The 22,581-nt window shown below is 42.7% G+C and overlaps 1 protein-coding gene across 12 annotated transcripts in view; it reads left to right on the forward strand.

The window, feature by feature from the left end:
* Positions 1–22,581, forward strand: part of b3gntl1 (UDP-GlcNAc:betaGal beta-1,3-N-acetylglucosaminyltransferase-like 1) — a 342,821-nt gene that overhangs the window by 310,996 nt on the left and 9,244 nt on the right. For 10 of the 12 annotated variants that reach the window (XR_009507656.1, XR_009507657.1, XR_009507659.1 and 7 more), the window contains 2 exons: positions 14,728–15,477; positions 20,154–22,488. The exons of 1 other annotated variant lie outside the window; for it this stretch is intronic. Coding sequence is in view for 1 of the 11 variants with exons in the window: in XM_059948766.1 (XP_059804749.1) it covers positions 20,154–20,234 (81 nt within the window). In the remaining 10 variants the exon portion in view is untranslated. Of the gene's footprint in view, positions 1–14,727; positions 15,478–20,153; positions 22,489–22,581 lie in introns of those variants that run through there. One more of the 12 variants, XM_059948766.1, reaches the window with a different exon arrangement.

Here is a 22,581-nt window from a genome sequence, read left to right on the forward strand (position 1 = left end):
CATTCCTACCATCAAGGAGGAGGTGCAGGAGCTGAGGGTACACACTCAGTGTTTTAAGAACAGCTTTCTTCACCTCAGCTATCAGATTTCTGAATCGATAATGAATCCATGTACATCACGTCATGATTTTTCTTCTATTTTTTCTCTCTTTCTTGCACTACTTATTTAATTTAATTACATAAATAGTGCTTATAAAAAGTATTCACCCCCCTCTTGGAAGTTTTCATGTTGTATTGTTTTACAACATTGAACCACAATGGATCAAAATTGGCTTTTTTGCCACTGATCAACAGAAAAAGACTCTTTTGTGTCAACGTGAAAACAGATCTCTACAAAGTGATCTAAGTTAATTACAAATATAAAACAAAACAATTGATTGCATAGGTCTTCACCCTCCTTTAATATGACACACCAAATCATCACTGGCGCAGCCAATTGGTTTTAGAAGTCACATAATTAGTTAAATGGAGATCACCTACGTGTAGACAAAGTGTTTCTATTGATTGTAGTAAAATATACCTTCTGTGAAAAGGCCAACTGCTGGTGAGTCAGAATCCTGGCAAAAACTACACCATGAAGACAAAAGAACACTCCAAGCAACTTTGTGAAATGTTGAAAAGCACAAGTTAGGAGATGGATACAAGAAAATTTCCAAGTCACTGAATATCCCTTGGAGTACAGTTAAGTCAATCATCAAGAAATGGAAGGAACATGACACAGCTGTAAATCTACCTAGAGCAGGCCATCCTCAACAACTGAGTGACGGTGCAGGAAGGGGAATAGTGAGGGAGGCCAGCAAGAGACCTATGACAACTCTAGAGGAGCTACAAGTTTCAATGGCTGAGATGGGAGAGAGCGCATACAACAACGGTTTCCCGGGTGCTTCACCAATTGCAGCTTTATCAGAGAGTGGCAAAGGGAAAGTCACTGTTGGAAAAAAACCCTCATGAAATCTCAGCAAGGATTTGCCAGAAGATGTGTGGGAGACTCTGAAGTCAGCTGGAAGAATTTTCTGTAGTCTGATGAAACCAAAATTGAGCTTTATGGCCATCAGACTGTATGCTATTTTTAGCGAAAGCCAAGCACCGCAAATCATCAAAAACACACCATCCCTACCATGAAGCGTGGTGGTGGCTGCATCACGCTGTGGGGATGCTTCACTGCAGCAGGCCCTGGAAGGCTTGTGAAGGTAGAGGGTAAAATGAATGCAGCAAAATACAGGGAAATCCTGGAGGAAAACCTGATGCAGTTTGCAAGAGAACTGCAACTTGAGAGATTTGTTTTCCAGCAAGACAATGACCCCAAGCATAAAGCCAAAGCTACACAGGAATGGCTTAAAAACAACAAAGTTAATGTCCTGGAATAGCCAAGTCAGAGTCCAGACCACAATCCAATTGAGAATTTGTGGCTGGCCTTGAAAATGACCATTCACTCACGATCCGCATGCAATCTGACAGAGCTTGAGCAGTTTTGTAAAGAAGCATGTGGGAAAATTGTAGCGTCCATATATGCAAAGCTGGTAGAGATCTATCCACACAGCCTCAAGGCTGTAATTACTGCCAAAGGTGCATCTACTAAATACTGCCTTGCATATTCTCATTGTAATTTGTAGTTCTTATCAGTGTATATTGCCATGTATTGCTGCTGCAAAACAACAAATCTCGTAACATATGCCAGTGATATTAAATCTGATTCTGCAAATAGATATGATTGACCTCAGAGGGAATAAATAAATTGTACGATCTACAGTTTATTGAATTCACATAACTGGCTGCTGCATTCCACAGTAGACCATAAACGTGACGAAAACTGCTTCTGCTTTGAGATCACCTTCAGCCTCTGTAATGTTACGAAGTCTGAGCCCACCATGGGCCCTTTCACCAAAAGAGTTTAATTGATTTCAGCCAAGTTATAAAGGCCTGAGGCCTGCCTGAAGTTCAGTCTTATCTTGATGAGCTGTTGGTGCCTATCAGTGTTTAGCAATCAGCATACCTAATTTAATGAGATAAATCTTTGGCGGCTTGCCCTGATGATTGTGGCCCCAAGGCAATTCCCAGAGTTTGAGGATGGGAGTGGGTGGTGTGTGGAAGGCAAAGCTGCAAGAATTGATAAACATCTAGACCATAATGTCTTCATAAATGTATTAATCACAATATATATACACACCACAAAAGAGATTGTGTGTTTTACTTGCCAGGCACTTGACCTTCACATATGTTGAGCCTTCAGGCTCCTGCTGTGGAGAATATTCCAGTCAGGGTGATTAGGCTGGATTGTGCTAAAAGTTAGCTCGCTGCTCCATAAGGAATTGCTCTGTGGTTGGTTGGCGTGAGAGAGCACGCGCACGTAGTTCAGACTTGCAAACTGCATTGTCAAAGCTCCGAACGCGTTGGAAATCAGACGCTTGTGAATCCAACCTCCCATTCCATCCTTGAACCCACCACCGATTCCAGGAGTGTTCTGGCAGCTGGCAGATGACACACTTCTTAGCTGGCCCCTCAGATTCTCTCCACCCAAGATGACCCCGTACACTTGAAGAAGGCCACTGAACTTTAATCAAAAGTCAGATAATAACCCTAACCCAATTAATTTTCAGCTAATTATATTTTCAGATTTTTTGATATTTTTGTAATTCGTGTTAATCTGAAAGCTGCTGAACCTGGTACCAAGGTCTCTCAATGCCATTCAGGGCTGGAACTGGACATTCATAATAATAACCCTCTGCTAGGCTGCAACCCACCCACCCCTTAGATGAAGCTGCCTGAAGACATGCCTTCCTTAGGCGACGTGCCAGTCTGTAGAAGATCTGCCCCAATGCCACATTTTCTCTCAGCAGCGTTTTTGGGCTTCCAGTAAGATGGTGGCGAGCTTGGTTGCAGTGGCCACTCCAACGAATGGTGCAAATATTTGTTTTAAACATTTTTCTTGTGATCACACCAGCCTAATGGACATTGGTAATGCAATATACCGCAAGCCTGGTTTATTGGTGAGATCAACGGTGGGGAAGCTGCTGGGCTTGGGAGTTGCGTGGACCGTGCCCTCAAGCTGTGGCATCGGGAGGAGGCGCCAGAGGCGGTGTGGGAGAGAACGGAGACACATTGGGTTGGGCGCTGGCCCCAGCAGGCCGGCACTCCCTTCAGTGCTGCTCTCACAAGTGTTCACCTCCATGTTAGATTGCTTTCACATGTGGCTGATCCAACACGAGACAAGTCAATTTACCTTCGTCTGCTGCTGACCCAGCGTGAAATGAGGAGCTGCTGCGTGCTTGTTCTTGCAGGAACATGGCTCCAGGACAACATCCCACGCACCATCGGTCTTCACACTGCCACTCAGGGACTTGCTAATGTTATTTTTTGACCGTATGTGCTATTGTAACTATGCGTGCCGTGTGTGACTGTATGTAATACGTTTTGCACCTTGGTCCCAGAGGAATGTTGTTTCATTTACCTGTAGAGTTGAATGACAATTGAACTTGAACTTGAACTCTCAAATAATATTTCAATCAATATACACTAAATTCTGAAGGAACTCAGCAGATCAAGCGTCATCTATGGAGGGGAATAAACAGTTAACGTGTCAGGCCAAGACTTTTCACCAGGACTAGAAAGGAAGGGGGAAGCAGCCAGAATAAAAGGTTGAGGGAGGGAAAGGAGTACAAGCTGGTCGATGTTAGGCAGCACCACGTGAAGGGGTAGGTGGGTGAATGGAGGAGGGGGAGCTTGGAAATGGTAACTGGAAGACCAGAGTTAGTATAAGGACAATCAGCAGTGGGAGCAGAGCACAGCGAATTAAATAAAAGTACAGAAGGGACAAGCTGGGCAGCCATTGTTGGGAGTAGTTACCGGGAAGTAGTCACCCCTAAGTGGCAAGAGGCAAGTAGCTGGGTGACTGTCAGGAAAAATGAAAATGCAAATAGGCAGTTAGCACTGAGTACCCTGTAGCCTTTCCCTCAATAATATATATGCCACTTTGGATACTTTTGTGGGGGATGACCTCCTGGGAGAATGCCACGGTGACCAGGTTACAGGCACTGAGCATGGGTCCATGGTGCAGAAGGGAAAGAGAGAGAAGAAGGGAATGATAGTGATAGGGGCCTCAATAGTCAGAGGAATAGACAGGAGATCTGTGGATATGGACGGGACACCCAAATAGTATGTTACCTCCCAGGTGCCAGAGTCAGGGACGTCTAAAATTGCATCCACAGCATTTTGGAGTGGGAGGGAGAGCAGCCAGATGTCTTAGTACCAATGACATAGGAAGGAAAAGCAAAGAGGTCCTGAAGAGAGAATTTAGAGAGCTAGGCAGAAAGCTGAGAAGCAGGACCTCCAGGGTTGTAATTTCTGAATTGCTGCCTCTGCCATGCGCCAGTGAGGGTAGAAACAGGATGGTTTGGCAGATAAATGTGTCACTGAGAAGCTGGCGCAAGGGGCAGGGCTTTGAGTTCTTGGATCATTGGATCTCTTCCCGGGGAGCCATGACCTGTTCAAAAGGGACTGGTTGCAGAAGAACCTGAGCGGGACCAATATTCTCGCAGGCAGCTTTGTTAGAGCTGTTGGGGAAGGTTTAAGCTAATTTGGCAGGGGAGTGGGAGCTGGAGTGAAGGGGCTCAGGATAGGACGGATGGTAAATGAACAAAGATAGCGTGCAGTCAGGCTGTTCGGATGCACAGGAAGATGATAGAACAAAATTGCAGACAGTGTATTAGAGATGCAGAATAAAAAAGGGTAGCAAATACATTACTCAAGGTGTTATATCTCAGTGCACAGAGTTTAAAAAATTAGGGGATTGTGTGGCTCTGCTGGTAAAGGTTGGTATCAAATCAGTAGAAGGATGTGACATAGGATCAGAAGATGTTGAATCGTTGTGAATTGTGTTAAGAAACTGCAAGGGTAAAAAGACCCTGATGGTAGTTATATACGGGCCTCCCAACAGTGGCTGGGATGTGGTCCACAGATTTCAACAGGAAATAGAAAAGCTTTGTCAAAAGGGCAATGTTATGATAATCCTGGGAGATTTCATCATGCAGGTCGATTGGGAAAATCAGATTGGAAATGGATCTCAAGAGAGTGAGTTTGTTGAATGCCTGCAAGATGGCTTTTCAGAGCAGTTTGTCGTTGAGCCTAATTGGGAATCAGCTATACTGGATTGGGTGTTATGTAATGAACTGGAGGCGATTAGGGAGCTTAAGGTAAAAGAACACTTAGCAGACAGTGATCATAATATGATTGAGTTCAACTTGAAATTTGATAAGGAGAAAGTAAAATCTGATGTAGCAGTATCTCAGTGGAGTAAAGGAAATTACGGTGGTATGAGAGAGGAGTTGGTCAAAGTAGATTGGTAGGAGATGCTGGCAGGAATGACAGCGGAGCAGCAATGGCGTGAGTTTATGAGAAAAAATGAGGAAGGTGCAGGATAGATGTAATCAAATGAAGAAATACTCATATGGCAAAATAGCACAACTGTGGCTGACAAGGAAAGTGAAAACTAATGTAAAGGCAAAAGAGACAGCCTACCACACAGCAAAAATTAGCAGGAGGGAGGAGGATTGGGAAGCTTTTAAAAACCTACAGAAAGCAACTAGAAGAATCATTAGGAGGGAAAAGATGAAATGTAAAAGCAAGCTAGCAAACAATATCAAAGTGGATAGTAAAAGCATTTTCAAGTATGTAAAAAATAAAAGACAGTTCAGAGTGGATATTGGACTACTAGAAAATGAGACCAGAGAAATAATAACAGGGGACATTGAGATGGCAGATGAGCCCATGGTATTACTGGCATGGTCACAACATTGGCCGATTGGTAGGAGGTAGCTAGTGCGAATAAAAGGATCCTTTTCAGGTTGGTGTTCCGCAGGGGTTGGTGTTGGGACTGTTTCTTTTTATGCTCTATATCAATGACTTAGATGATGGAATAGATGGCTTTGTTGCCAAGTTTGCGGACGATACAAGGATTGGTGGAGGGGCAGGTAGTGTTGAGGAAACACTAGTTTCAGTGTTTTAGTGTTGCAGAAGGACTTAGACAAATTAGGAGAATGGGCAAGAAAGTGGTAAAGGAAATACAGGGTAGTAGTAATAAATGTGCCAGTTATTTTCAAAACAGGAAGAAAATCCAAAAATTTGAGACGCAAAGGGACTTGGGAGTCCTTGTGCAGAACACACTAAAGGTTAACTTGTAGGTAGAGTCGGTAGTGAGGAAGCCAAATGCAATGTTAGCATTCATTTCAAGAGGTCCAGGATACAAGAGCAGGAATGTGATGCTGGGTCTTTATAAGGCACTGGTGAGGCCTCACCTTGAGTATTGTGAACAGTTTTGGGCTCCTCATCTAAGAAAAGATGTGCTGGCATTGGAGAGGGTTCTGAGGTGGTTCACAAGGATGACTCCAGGAATGAAAGAGTTATCATATGAGGAAAGTTTGATAGGTCTATGTCTGTACTCAATAGAATTTAGAAGGATGAGGGGAGGTTCTCATTGAAACCTTTTGAATGCTGAACGGTCTAGGCAGAGGTGATGTGGAAAGGACATTTCCCATTGTGGGGGAGGCTAAGACAAGAGGGCTCAGCCTCAGGATAGAGGGGTGTCCATTTAAAACAGTGGTGCAAAGACATTTCTTCAGCCACAGGGTGGTGAATTTGTGGAATTTGTTACCACAGGCAACTGTGGAGGCCGGGCTGTTCGGTGTATTTAAGGACGAGCTTGATAGGTTCTTGATTGGACATGGCATCAAAGGTTATGGGGAGGAGACTGGGGAATGAGGCTGAAAAGGGGAGAAAAGGATTAGCTATGATTGAATCCTGGAGCAGTCTCAATGGGCCAGATGGCTTAATTCTGCACCTATGTCTTATGATCCAATGGTTTTATATCAGTAATTTCAACCAGGAACACTTTGGAATGTCCTGGATTAGAGGTAACAAAGACAGGAATAAGGTTTTTATCAGCCGGTAAGCTTGCAAGCTTAGTGAAGGCATGAAGGTTGGTCCAAAACTCATACAAATATAACACCAAATATGCAGATGGTTTTGTTGAGCCTCCAGCAGTTGTCAGAGAGATGTAGTTGATTGTTTAGGAACTTAACACATTTTTAAATCACTTAGATGCTGTGATGGGAAAACTGGAAACTAAAATGGTAAAATTGTGCATTTCATTATGTGATGGGTATGTATCATCCGTGAACATCTAACATCTACATTCTCAGTCAGAAGAAAGAGTAACTGTAGTTCCCAGGTGACTCTATCCTTGGATACATCAATCGTCCATCAGATCATGTAATTTTACTCAACATATGGTCATTGCCCATTCTGCATTATTGATAAGTAATTGAACCTAAGATATATATATAATAATGGGATCTCAGAAGTGAGAGGACACAGGAAAAAAATTTATTGCTCTGCATACTTTTCTCATCTTGGGCACTGTTCAATCCAAATAGGCCGTACAGGTAGGGTGACTTAAGACATACTCAGACCCTTCCGCTCAGAGGAAATATTTAACTGTGACTGATAACAATCCACTTCACTGCGACAACTTGACCTTCTGGTACACCATAATTATGCAGCACTCATTTGCCTCGTGTACTAATGGATTTAAATTGTGATTGCTATCGATTTAATATGGCATAATCTACATGTTCAAATTAGCGTTGGCTTGGACAGGCATCGGGAATCTGGAGTGCTGTTTCTTTATAGTTGATATGTGAGCGCCTGTGGTGATTAGTTCACAGTTGAGTGACTGCACACAACTTTACTTTAGACTTAGATGCTAAAAGAGTGACTATCAAATTCAAAGCGGAGTGCTGTGGAGACAGCTAAGCCACTGGGAGAGTCCATTTTTAACTGGATTCTAAAGGATTCTCATAGCTTACAAAAAAAATCAAAGTTAACTTTCTCAAATATGTTTTGTGTCTGTCTCTTCCATTAGCCCAGAGATCATCACTACCTTCTTCACTTAGCTGTTTGACATCAGGATATGAACAGTCTCAATTTCTTTACAATTTAGTGTTGACGAAGCAATCTCACTTTTCCCAGTATGATCTCCATCCATTTAACCTTTGACTCTGTAATCTTCTTGACCATCATTTTGGGGATAGAGAAGCAGTGAGGTATTATCCAGCTCTGACCTAAAGTCCAGCTGTCTGATCAGCACCGTGACTGCCTCTATCAAATCACGCAATATTACCACTGCAAGGTATTCCTCTCACTTTACTCCAGCCTTATAAGATTTATTGATTCCCCACGTTTCAACAAACTGATTAAGATCTTCGCAAGTCCAAGTCTTTACCAGGTCTTGATCCTCAATGCCTTCCTCCACCCAATGATGGTGTAGGCTAATAGGAAAAGCTCAACTCATCTACTATAAGTAAACTATTCTCATTACTTCACCCAGTGAATACTAACGTTCCTATCCTAGCATACTATATGTCCATATTGTCTGAAATTCTCTGGATAAATACTTCTCATTTTCCCAGTACTTCAAAAACCACTCAAGAAGTTTTCTCCAATTGGCTCCCGAGCTTTCCACCTACATGACATCTCATCCCTTCTCATCGCTAATGCATTTCCAGTTGCCTTCACCACCACGAGGAGTGCTTTAGGAATGTCACCTCTTGTTTCATTCAAAGCGTATGTTTGAAATCTGTCAATAATAGGATGTCAGCAAAGCCACTGCTTCTATATAAAAAGAGGAACATTTTTTTAAGGTTTCCTCATTCATTGGAACCAATGAATGAGCCCAAAACATTCTGGTTAATGGAAAATTACAGAGAACTGCAGTGAATTACATATATCTCTTGAGACATTTCACTACGCTCTTAACATACTGTCCTATCCTTTTTCTCATGTATTTCACATTTTGACCATATTCTGAATACAGCTTGCCCATAGTGTCTTGGAACTGCCACTAGACTGGATAAGGTGAGCCTTACAGTAAAAATGGAGTTTGTTCAGCAGCATCATATGAAATAGAACCAAAGGCAGAAAGTCTCAAGAGCTTTGTAACAATGCTAAATGTTAAAAGATTGTACTCAGGATATAAACTAGAAGCTTAGTCAACCCAAGAAACCACTTGGACAGGATAGCATGGAACATGTATTCCATTTTGCTGGATTTACTACTTCATCATTGCCACTTGAAGTTGTGCAATACGTGAAACAGGGCGAAGCCTTTCCGTGACCATTCCTGCAATAACACACCAGATCTTTTACTGCCACCAGACGTGCTTCTAATGACTTCACAAGTTGCAGAGTCCATTTATGTCCATGGTTACGCAAACTGGATCTCAAAATTTCATTGTGGAGAAGTCTTATTCGAGCTAGCACCACGTTGTGCTAACTTGTTGTTTTACACATCTTTTAAAATTGGTGTTGGGAAACTCAACAGGGTGGCCTTAGAGAAACTTTGGAAAGCTCAACACCTCACAAAGCCCATGACTGTGCCAAGTAGTCATTTCAAAGTACACGATGGGCCATAACTTAGAACATCAGCAGTAGAAGTATTGTGTTTCTTTCCGCTCAAAGCAATTGGATCTGGTCAATAAAGTGACCATCTATCACTTGTCTCTCATCCAATCATGCTGCTTTTGCTGCCCCATATAAAGAGAGTTCCTGGAGAAGGGATAATGTTGAACAGATGTTTCATCTCACCATGTGAGTTTCTTCATAGTTTTTCTGCCTCTTGTAGGAGTCATTCACTGTCAAGTTGTCATGAAACATATTGTAAAAGGAGGACAAGTAGAGAATCCTGGAATAGTATTTTAAGCCAGTTGTCAATGTCACATTGGGAGTTATGTAAATCATTGCCAAAAACCCTAGACTCTTGACATCTGTCTGAATATTTCTCTATCATATCGCTTGCTGCTGTGAGAGTATAATTTTTAGTACCACCTCACTGTCCAGTTGCATCAAGATTTACTGTAGTTTAAGAATGTTTAAGTGACATGCAAGATATTCAGGAGGAAGCTTGGGAGAGTTAATAGCTGTGTGAGCAACTTTGCCTCATTTGTGTGAACCATCTCTGCATATTTATGCATTCAGAACCAGAATCAAAATCACCGGCATGTGGCGTGAAATTTGTTAACTTAGCAGCAGCAACCAACTTAACTTCAGTCAGTCCAATACTAGCCCTCAGAGGCAGCCTCATAATATGGAGACATGGCACAATTCCTTGCTGGGGAGAGCCAGTTGAGGGCAAGGTTCCAGGCACAACAGTGTAAAGACCAGGGAGTTATGCCTGGTTCCCCAGCACAACAGTAGCACAGTCCAAGAACAGTGGGGCAAATGTTTGTGAGTGCACAGACTGAAAGCGCTAGAATGAATCAGCACCATTTTGGTAGTAATAACCCCCAAAGACACAGTCTCCTACCTGGTGGTGTAATCTTATATGTGGCAACTTATCAAATGCCTTTTAAAAATCCACAGACACAGAAAAAGAAGAGCAGGAAAGCCATCGGTCTCTTCAAATCACGTACTCCATTTAGTATGGTGATGTTCATCCTCTTTCTCAGTAACAGACTTCCATGTCTCACCACACCTTCTGGGCCTTTTGTTGTCTGCTCCTGAACTTCACCCAGCTTGTTAAAGAACATACTCTACTAAATTTGTCAAACACTTTTATTAAAAAAAACATGGTGACTCTGCTCGAGTATAATTCATCTAAATATTTTACTATTATTTGTTAATTATGGATTTCAGCACTTTCCCAATGATAGATTTTGGGATAACTGGCCTATAGTCACCTTCATTATGACAAGCTCCCTCCTTGAATAGCTTATTACACACACAGTTTTCTAAAACACTGAGATCTCTGTGGGATTGACTGACACTTGAAAGGACATATCCACCCGTTTTCTGTGGAACTACCTCTTTAAAACTTATTTACAAAGGCATCAGGTTCAAGAAACTTGCCAAACTTTAGTCCTAGTGGTTTGCCCATTCCTTTTGTTCCAGTGTCAGTTATCATTTCTGATTTCCTCTGTCCCTTTTGCCCCCAGATTTTCCCTATTGTTGGGGTGCATTTAGTATCTGCCTTAAAGGCAAAGCACTTGTTCAAATTCCCTGCATTGTGCATTAGTAATTTCCCAGTTACATCTTCTAAGGGGCCGATGTTTACCTTGGCTACTGTTTATCTCTTTATAAACAGTGTTTATAGAAACCCTTACTGTCTGCTTTACATTTATTGCTACCAAGCTTTCATTTGAACTGCCACAGATGGATTATTCTGACAGAGTCTTCATTTCTTAATGAAAAATACCATCATTAAGAATTATGAAAACATCCTTAATTGCCTGCTGCTACTCACACTTGGTATCATCCTATAACTTATTTTCCCATTTTTGTCTCCATAATTGTTTTTTATTTAAGTTTGAAACACTAGCTCAAGCCCGAAGTTTCTCACTTCCAACCCACGATGGCTCGAATTTAGAGCATATTATGAATATTGCTTAAAATCAGTAATTAATCCTGCCTTAGAAACAATCAGAATTAAAATGGCTCATTACAAACATGAAAAAATCTGCAGATGCTAGAAATCCAGAGGAATATACACAAACTGCTGGAGGAACTCGGCAGGTCAGGCAACATCTATGGAAAAGAGTCAATGCTTCAGGCTCAGATCCCTTCTTTATGACTGCCTATTCCCTTGTTGGTTACAACACGTTGCTCTGTGAAACAGACCCATAAACTCTTCCTCAGGCTAATTTGATGTCCAATCTATATAAAGATTGCAGTTGCCCACAAACCTTCCATCTGATGCAGCCAAACTGATGTAGTGAGCTTGCAATTATAGAGGATGTAGTGACCACAATGATCTCAGTTTGTAAGATCACCTAGAAAGTTTATTATAGCTCCTGCTTATGAGGATATTTGTGCCTTGACATCTTCTCTGGCCATAAGGAAGATAAAGGTCTCCTGCAGCCAGGTGTGGAGGGGAGAGGGGAGATCCTCCCAGGCCTTTGTCCTCCCTCTCATTCCTTGCTGCAGCGGCCTGCACAGAGGATCCAAAACGAATGGCAAACCTTTTTGCTCTGGATGCTTGACCTTTGACGAAGAATGTGCTGTCTGACAGCGTGGGGTCTGCTAAGGGTTTTCATGGCTAAAACTGTGTGGGTGTAAATGTCAGAGTGTGTTTGCAGTGTGCGCATAAATCGGTAAATTGGTTTACTATTGTCACCTGTATTGAGGTACAGTGAAAAAAAATGCGACCCACATGGATCATTTCATCAAGTTAGTACATCGAGGTAGGCCCTGCAGCGGATAGTGAGGTCATCTGAAGGGATCATCGGGGTCGTTCTTCCCGCCATTACAGACATTTACACCATATGCTGCACCCACAAAGCTAACAGCACTGTGAAGGACCCCACACACCCTCACACAAACTCTCCTCCCTCCTGCCATCTGGCAAAAGGTGAAAGCATTCAGGCTCTCATGACCAGACTGTGTAACAGTTTCTTCCCCCAAGCCCTCAGACCGCTCAATTCCCAGAGTCTAGTCTGACATCAACTTTTATACATACACACACACACCACTCTCTTTGAAATTTTTGCTCATTTCTTTCTCATTTCCTGCTAAAGTATTGTTTACACTTACAAGTACATTTACATTTATATCATTTATTATTATATTGTAATTTGCCCTTTACTGTGCCTATTGTCTTGTTTATTAATCATTGTACTGTCTTGCACTGTTTTGTGCACTTTATGTAGTCCCGTGTAGGTCTGAAGTCCAATGCAGTTTTGTGTCGTTTCAGATAGCACCATGGTCCTGGAAGAATGTTGTTTCGTTTTTACTGTGTACTGTACCAGCAGTTTATGGTCGAAATGACGATAAAGGTGACTTGACTTAACTTGACTACAAGGGAAAAGTGCTACAGTTACAGAGAAGGTGTAGTGCAGGCAAACAATGTGGTGATTGTGAGGTCAACTGTCCATCTCATTTTTTAAAAAACTTTTTTTATTGAGTTTTCAAATAATTACAGAAAGAAGAAAAAAAATACCCTTAGCCCTTCCCCCCTAACATCCCTATAGAAAAGGAAAGAAAGAATGCCTGGATATCGGAAGATCCCCACATGCTCCACGGAATTCGTAGTAACTTTAGTATATATATTTATTTCTTTCCCCAAATAACCAATTATTTTATCTTCAGAGCACCTATATATTTAATCCTGTCTTTTGTAAATAAGGGTGCCAAATTTTCAAAAATGTTTCATATTTATCTCTTAAATTATAAGTAATTTTTTCAAGTGGAATACAGCTGGAAATTTTTTTCTTCCAACAATCTATACTTAAGTATGTATCCGATTTCCAAGTAACTGCAATAGCCTTTTTGGCTACTGCCAGTGCAATTTTTATGAATTCTTTCTGATATTTATTCAATTTGGGTTTCAATTTTATCCCTTCAATATCGCCTAATAAAAATAATATTGGATTATGTGGAAGTTGTGTTACAATAATTTGTTCCAATAAAACTCTTAAATTTGTCCAAAAAGGTTGAATTTTAGAACAAGACCAAGTAGAATGTAAAAAAGTACCAATTTCTTGGTTACATCGGAAACACTGATCAGATAAATTTGGATTTAATTTATTTATTTTTTGTGGTGTAATATATTATTGACGTAAAAAATTATATTGCACTAATCTTAACCGGACATTTATTGTATTTGTCATACTATCAAGACATAGTCTTGACCAATTTGTTTCTTCAATTTTAATATTCAAGTCACTTTCCCATTTTTGTCTTGACTTATGGACTCCTTAAGTGTCCATCTCATTGTGCAAGGGGTCTTTTATAACCAGAAGTTGTCTAGGCATACAGTAATATTCTTAGAGATATAAACTCTGTTTTGTGCTTCAATCTTCTGTCTAATGGGACGTGGGAGAAGAACGAATGTCTGGGATGGTTGGGGTCTTTGATTATTCCAGCTGTTTCATTGAGACAGTGAGAGGTGTAGACTGGGGGTAGCTAATTTCTCCAATGTACTGAGCTGTGTCCACGACTCTCTGTAATCTCAGACAAAGCAGTTGACGTGATGTATCTTGGTGGTGTGCTTTCTGTAGTGCGTCTTTAAAAGTTGGAGAGGGCCATTTGTGTCATGCCAAGTTTCTTCAGCCATCGGATGAAGTAGAAGTGCTGGTGCACTCTAACGGCCATTGTGTTTGGACTGTAGATGATGTTCACTCATCATCTTGAAGCTTTTAATCCTCTTGACGTCACTGCTGTTGATGTGAACAGGAGCACGTGCACTGCCCTCTCTCTCTGAGGTCAAAGTCCAGCTCTATTATTTTGCTTACATTGGGGGAAAAGTTGTCATGATACCATGCCACTAATCTCTCTATCTCCTTCTTGTACTTTTACATCGTTTTTGAGATTCGGCCCACTAAGGTAATGTCACATTCAAACTTGTAGTTGGAGTTAAGGCAGAATCTGGCCACGTTGTCATGAGTGTATAGTGATTAGAGTAGGGGCTGAGGACACAGACTGCTGGGTCACCTGTGAGGATAATTGTTGCTGTATATCCTTACTGATTGTGATTTGCTGCTCAGGAAGTCAAGGTCCCAGTACAAGCAGATGCGTAAAAGAGCAGAGTTTATACTGTAGTGGTATGTGGTTTTCCCTCAAATACCAAGGAGTTTCTTTTATCATTGCACCATTATGCGAAGATTCTTGCAGCTGAAGGAAACTGCTGCAATCACCTCCTAGCTGCCTCTTTTAATAATGGCGTTAACCCCATCATTTTTCCGCAGGTTCAGCCTGAAGCCGTGGCCTGTAAGTACCAGCATTTGCCTCAGCACAGAATTGGCTTTGTGACTATGACTTGCAACCATCAAACTCCTGGACTGGCATCACTCGCCTCAGCACGGAACGGGCTCTGCAGTGTGGTCATCGGGCTCCTGTACGGCCTCCAGTCGCCTCAGCACGGAACGGGCTCTGCAGTGTGGTCATCGGGTCCTGTACGGCCTCCAGTCGCCTCAGCACGGAACGGGCTCTGCAGTGTGGTCATTGGGTCCTGTACGGCCTCCAGTCGCCTCAGCACGGAACGGGCTCTGGAGTGTGGTCATTGGGTCCTGTACGGCCTCCAGTCGCCTCAGCACGGAACGGGCTCTGCAGTGTGGTCATCGGGTCCTGTACGGCCTCCAGTCGCCTCAGCACGGAACGGGCTCTGGAGTGTGGTCATTGGGTCCTGTACGGCCTCCAGTCGCCTCAGCACGGAACGGGCTCTGCAGTGTGGTCATCGGGTCCTGTACGGCCTCCAGTCGCCTCAGCACGGAACGGGCTCTGGAGTGTGGTCATCGGGTCCTGTACGGCCTCCAGTCGCCTCAGCACGGAACGGGCTCTGCAGTGTGGTCATCGGGTCCTGTACGGCCTCCAGTCGCCTCAGCACGGAACGGGCTCTGCAGTGTGGTCATTGGGTCCTGTACGGCCTCCAGTCGCCTCAGTGCTGAACTGAATCCCTGGATGTGTGCCCACTTTCGGGACTCTGCAGTTAATGTTCTGTGTGTTATTTGTTTTCTTTTTATACTGTTGGCATGATTTGTTCTTTTTTCACATATTGGGTGATTGATGGTCTTTGTTGTGTGGATTTTTTTAATGGGTTCTGTTGTGTTTTTTTTATTTTGTGGCTGCCTGCAAGAAGATGAATCTAAAGGTTGTATACAAGTACTTACTTTGATAATAAATGTACTTTAAACTTTGAACTTAGCGTGGGACCTGTGAGGCCCTCTGCCACTTTGATAGTTTCCTGGTCCCAACAGCAACATACAATCCTTCCAAGGGTCTGGGTTGTTGACCACCTTCTGCGACAAAACTCCCTATCAGTCCCCCACCACCAACACATTTGTTCACCTGATTAAATGTGTCCATCTTAACAGCTTATATCAATTACTGTTTTCTGTCCTACTCACACCAATCTGTCAATGGCCACCTTAACAGTATCACAAAGCCCAACTACAACCTGAGGCTCAGCGCCACGTTTTCTATCAGGGCACTTTGCAACTTTCTGAACTCAGTATTTTCAAGTAACTTGCTTTCTCTGTTTGTATTAAAACTGGCCAGTGATGCTGTAGGTAACCTACTATCTCTGTATTAGGAAGTGGTCAATAACTCCACTGGGTATTTTTTATAGTCCACCCAATAGTAACAGGGACATCGAGGGGCAGATAGGGAGACAGTTTCTAGAAAGGTGTAATAATAACAGGGTTGTCATGGTGGGAGATTTTAATTTCCCAAATATAGATTGGCATCTCCGTAGAGCGAGGGGTTTAAATGGGGTGGAGTTTGTTAGGTGTGTTCAGGAAGGTTTCTTGACACAATATGTAGATAAGCCTACAAGAGGAGAGGTGGTACTTGATCTGGTATTGGGAAATGAACCTGGTGTCAGATCTCTCAGTGGGAGAGCATTTTGGAGATAGTGATCACAATTCTATCTCCTTTACCATAGCATTGGAGAGGGATAGGAACAGACAAGTTAGGAAAGTGTTTAATTGGAGTAAGGCTATCAGGCAGGAACTTGGAAGCATAAATTGGGAACAGATGTTCTCAGGGAAATGTGTGGAAGAAATGTGGCAAATTTCAGGGGATATTCGCATGTAGTTATGCATAGGTACTTTCCAATGAGACAGGGAAAGGATGGTAGAGTACAGGAACCGTGGTGTACAAAGGCTGTTGTAAATCTAGTCAAGAAGAAAAGAAGAGCTTATGAAAGGTTCAAAAAACTAGGTAATGATAGAGATCTAGAGGATTATAAGGAGAGCAGGAAGGAGTTTAAAAATGAAATTAAAAGAACCAGAAGAGGCCATGAGAAGTCCTTGGCAGACAGGATTAAGGAAAACCCCAAGGCATTCTACAGGTATGTGAAGAGCAAGAGAATAAGACGTGGGATCAAGTGTGACAGTGGAAAAGTGTGTATGGAACCTGAGGAGATAGCAGAGATACTTAACGAGTACTTTACTTCAGTATTCACTATGGAAAAGGATCTTAGTGAATTTAGTGATGACTTGCAGTGGACTTAAAAGTCTAAGCATATAGATATTAAGAAGGAGGATGTGCTGGAGGTTTTGTAAAGCATCAAGTTGGATAAGTCATCAGGACTGGACAAGATGTATCCCAGGCTACTGTGGGAAGCGAGGGAGGAGATTGCTGAGCCTCTAGCAATGATCTTTGCATCATCAATGAGGACAGAGAGGTTCTGGAGGACTGGAGGGTTGCAGATGTTGTTCCTTTATTCAAGAAAGGGAGTAGAGATAGCCCAGGAAATTATAGACCAGTGAGACTTAATTCAGTGGTTGGTAACTTGATGGAGAAGATCCTGAGAGGCAGGATTTATGATCATTTGGAGATACATAATATTATTAGTAATAGTCAGCATGGATTTGTGAAAGGCAAGTCATGCCTTATGAGCCTGATTGAAATTTTTGAGGATGCGACTAAACACATTGATGAAGGTAGAGCATTAGATGTAGTGTATATGGATATCAGCAAAGCATTTGACAAGGTACCTCATGCAAGGCTTATTGAGAAAGTAAGGAGGCATGGGATCCAAGGGGACATTGCTTTGAGGATCCAGAACTGGCTTGCCCACAGAAGGCAAAGAGTGGTTGTAGACGGGTCATATTCTGCATGGAGGTCGGTCACCAGTGATGTGCCTCAGGGATCTGTTCTGGGACCCCTACTCTTCATGACCTGGATGAGGAAGTAGAGGGATGGGTTAGTAAGTTTGCTGATGACGCAAAGGTTGGAGGTGCTGTGGATAGTGTGGAGGGTTGTCAGAGGTTACAGCGGGACATTGATAGGTTGCAAAACTGAGCTGAGAAGTGGCAGATGGAGTTCAACCCAGATAAGTGTGAAGTGGTTCATTCTGGTAGGTCAAATATGATGGCAGAATATAGTATTAATAGTAAGACTCTTGGCAGTGTGGAGGATCAGAGGGATCTTGGAGACCAAGTCCATAGGACACTCAAAGCTACTATGCAGGTTGACGCTATGGTTAAGAAAGCATACGGTGCATTGGCCTTCATCAATCATGGGATTGAGTTTAGGAGCCATGAGGTAATGTTGCAGCTATAAAGGACCCTGGTCAGACCCCACTTGGAGTACCGTGCTCAGTTCTGGTCATGTCACCATAAGATGGATATGGAAGCCATAGAAAGGGTGCAGAGGAGATGTACAAGGATGTTGCCTGGATTGGGAGCATGCCTTATGAGAATAGGTTGAGTGAACTCGGCCTTTTCTCCTTGGAGCAAAGGAGGATGAGAGGTGACCTGACAGAGGTGTGTAAGATGACGAGAGGCATAGATCGAAGCTCTTTCGCAGGGCTGAAATGGCTAGCTCGAAAGGGCACAGGTTTAAGGTGCTTGGAAGTAGGTACAGAGATGTCAGGGGTAAGTTTTATACACAGGGAGTGGTGAGTGCGTGGAATGGGCTGCCGGTGACGGTGGTGGAGCTGGATACGATAGGGTCTTTTAAGAGACTCCTGATAGGTACATGGAGCTCAGAAAAGTAGAGGGCTATGGGAAACCCTGGGTAATTTCTAAGGTAAGGACATGTTCAGCATAGATTTGTGGGCCGAAGGGCCTGTATTGTGCTGTAGGTTTTCCATGTTTCTAACTGATGAGTAATGTTGTAGGTCACTTACTTTCTCTGTTTGTACTGGAACTGATCAGTGATGCTGTCAGTTGACCATTTTTCATGCCGTCTCAGTTTTCTCCCTTTCCACCAACACTGGCTGAATTCTACAGCTCTGACCAGCATTTCACAGCTCTTTAATGCTCCGTTATTTGCTTTCTCACACTCTCCCACACTCCCACTCTGTCTTCTAACTTCCCGTATTAACCCATGGCTTCAACAACAGTGCTTTACCAAGTCAACCCTCTCCTCACCATTTTGGTGACATTCCCTTTTATCTGTCTCTCCCCACCACTCTGAACTTTTCTCAGTCTTCAAGTTGAAACATTTACTTTGTTCCTTTCCACCGTTGCTACTCAACCTGCTGAGCGTTCCCAGTATTTTCTGTTCCCCTCCCCCCCCCCAAGTACCAGCATCTCCAGTTTGGTGTTTGATTTCCTTCACTGCCATCTCATGCACCCAAGATCTTTTTCCTGGTTCTATGTAATATAGAGGACTTGAGTGTCTCTCTTCATCAATCTGAGTTCTCTTTCCTTCTCTCTTGCAGCCTTCCTCTTTTCCACAACAGTCATCGTCTGTGCTGCTGGTGTCTGTCTACCATGCAGACTGCATTAAGGAACAGAATACAGCAGTGTGTGGGCAGCAGCGTTCAGTAAAGCCTTGTACCGTCAGGAATTGTGTGGGTCCCATATCAGTCCTTCTTTATGGGTGTTGATCAACCTTAGGCCATTTAGGCATATTTTGCAGAGACCTAATTTGGTGACTGTGATCAAGTTCACCAAAAGCAAATGAAATTAATTTTGTGGCAGCAGTTGGGAGCTGAATGGCAGAGAACCTTCCGCCAGAATTTGCTCCCAAATGTTGTTTGAGCCTACTGACCATCGTGGCAGAACAATAATATCTGAAATAATTGCATAATAAAATTAGATGAATTAAAGTCAGAAGATATATGTACATGTACCGTACATTAAGATGGACGTATGTCACCAGTTAAGTGGACTAAAAGTTAAGTAGTGTTCTCATAGCTTCCAATCAATAACATAATTAAACCTTTAAAATGAAAAAGAAGATTGGTAGCTTGGTTTGGCTGCTTGTTTGCTGAGCCTTGGAGGTTAGGTCGCAAATGTCTTGTCACCAGTTGAGATGACATCATCAATTGTGCAGCTGATGATGTCACCTCGCTTGGTTACGAAAAGCTTACGACCTAACCTCCAGGCCCGGCGAACAATCTTACAAACTAATAATTAACCCTTGCACATAATAACCAGCTGTTCGTTTGTTTTTGTGTTTTCACTATTTGCACAGAGGAAAATGTTCAAACAGCTGGAGACTCACAGTGACAAACTGTCAGGAACGGTGTTGATGCTCACAGATCTTTGACCCCCTGAGCTGATTCATACTGCGGGATGTTATTTCTCAACAATTGAGCACACAGCTCCTAGCACATTGACAAGCTGCCAGGTTTCAGGATGGATTAGTCTTGCACTTATGTCATCAATTATGAGATAAAAAGCAAGGCTGATGTGATCTAACATTTCTCGTTTGGCAGGACCTGACAGGTGGTGGGTTTGAAGAAAATCTGCACTCACTGAAACTGAAGGAAGGAGTGGACTACTACCATTTCAGCTGAGGACCTCGGGCTAATCTCCACGGCTGATTTCCACAAGAATATAAAGGTTTACGGAGTGCAAGCAGCATGAGGCTATCTGGCCTCTCACACCTGCTCCATTCAGTAAGATCGTGGTTGAACTTTTACCTTAGCACCAGTTTCTTGCAGTAGGATGATTTAAATGCTGGCCCAATAGACTGAAAAGGTAGGGTGTGGGGCCAGGCGATGAGGATCCGGCCAGTTCCACTCACTCTCCTTTCTCCACGGCGTTGAGGCTGCAAGACTGCTTTGGCTGTGACACACTTTGAGTTTGCAAGCTTTGCGGAGATTCACCCCGTTGTGTGATGGACTGAGACCAGGCTTTGGGCCTCCTCTGGCTTCACTGGGCTCCAGGTCTACGGACTCAATTTAGTTCGGAATGCTTTTGCTTGCTTTTATTGTTTGCATAATTAATGTTTTTTTTCTTTGTGTATTGAGTCTTTTTTTAAATTGGGCTCTTTCAGGTTTTTTGCTTTATGGCTGCCTGCAAGCAGATAAATCTCAAGTTTGTATAATATATACGTTCTTTGATAATAAATGTACTTTGAATTCTTGATTCTGTTTTGTGTCATAAAGTCATACAGCACAGAAATAGGTCCTTCAGCCCAGAATTCACGCTGACCGTCAAACACCAGTGTGCATTCATCCTATTTTATTCTCCCCTCATTTCCACCGGCTCACCCCCAATTCTTTCGCTTGGAGACCTGCTCAGACAAAATGTGGAGATGGGCGGAAAGGTTGACATGAGTGTAGTGGGCTGAAAGGCTTGTTTCTGTGCTGTACAACTTCGTGGCTAATCTACGCTCTAAGAGCAATGCATAAAAATAACATTGCATTTTGATTAATGTGTTTCCACTTTAACACAAATGTCTTGGACACTGCACTCACTAATTACAGCTCATAGTGCTCAGAGTATTTAGAACACGATCACTGATCAGTACCTCACTGATTATGGCCTGTTTATTTCCTCCTGGCCATAAGGCTTAAGAGCAGAATTAGGCCATTTGGCCTATCGAGCTTTCTCTGCTGATTTATTATCCCTCTCATCACCTTTTCTCCTGCCTTCTCCCTGTAACATCTGATCCCTTTAATAATCAATTTAATAATTTAATAATCAAGAGAAACAGTGCTAAGAGGCAACCCAGATGAGACTCAAACCCACAATCCCGTGCTCTGGAGATTGAGGCCTTATCCATCACACCCTGGGTCACCACAATTACTCTGCCTATATCCTACTCTGCAAAGGTGGCTTTACAGATCGTCGTCCACCGTGCAGAATTGAGGGGCTGCTCATGGCAAGGATTCTGCAGGGGGGACCTCCACCTGGAGAGGAAATTGCTTTGTTCCAGCATTGCCACATTTTCTTATCAACTCCTTCCTGTTAGGAACTGCACACGTCTCATTTTAGCAAGGTTCTAGATGTAACCGCACTTCTCTGCAGCGTTTTTGGACAGTTTCATGATCTTTTGCAGAGCATCTGATTGGCTTTTATTGCTATACCGGACACACAGTTAACACATCAAAACGAATTCTCAGCACACCTTTAACTTGCCCTATTTCCTTTGAAGCCATACAACTTAAAGAGACAACACCCAAACTGCATTCTTTGCTCTCACCAAGATCTGTGGTCTTCAATAGCATCAAATGCAAACTCCCGTGTGTACCTGCAATGCTTTGTACATAGAGGTCAGGATCACAGTCACCCGTATCTCAGCTACATTTGCTGAACTAGGGTTTCCTCTCAAACTCCATAATCAAGGAGGGACTTCATCTACTCAGCCCGAAGATGAAGGAAAGGCATGAAAAAAATCATGCATTGCTGCTTCCTCAATGAAGAGGCTACTCTCATCTTATAGAGATCTCCCTGGTTATCACCTGACAGGTTCAGCCTCGATATCTTTCATGGCCCCCAGCTCTCATGTTTCTAGTGGACGTTCTCTTGAAGAGTGTTCCGACTCCTGCCTCCAAACCCCAACGCAGCACAACACTTGTCAGCAGCTCAAAGAGTTTTGCGTTAATAATGGCACTTCTTTGTAGAGCTGCCTACAGAGTGTGAGAAGTCAGTGTCCGTTTCAGCAAGATATTGCATGTAAACGTACAGAGTTGTGAACTTCACCTCTGATGATCTTTGTATGGCTTTCACTTTGATGTTGTGACCAACAGCAATGTTTCAAATGGCAGTGAACAATGAACAATAATGTTTTAAATGGAAATAAAGCAATGTTTTTTTACTATCTCTTTTTGCACAATGTGCACTTTTAATTGTTTGGTTTTAAATAAGCAAACCACAGACCAATAAGAGATAGGGATAAAAGTCATAAAAGGTTAA

This window comes from Hypanus sabinus, chromosome 23 (genome assembly GCF_030144855.1).
Source record: "Hypanus sabinus isolate sHypSab1 chromosome 23, sHypSab1.hap1, whole genome shotgun sequence".
In the NCBI taxonomy this organism is placed as follows: Eukaryota; Metazoa; Chordata; class Chondrichthyes; order Myliobatiformes; family Dasyatidae; genus Hypanus; species Hypanus sabinus.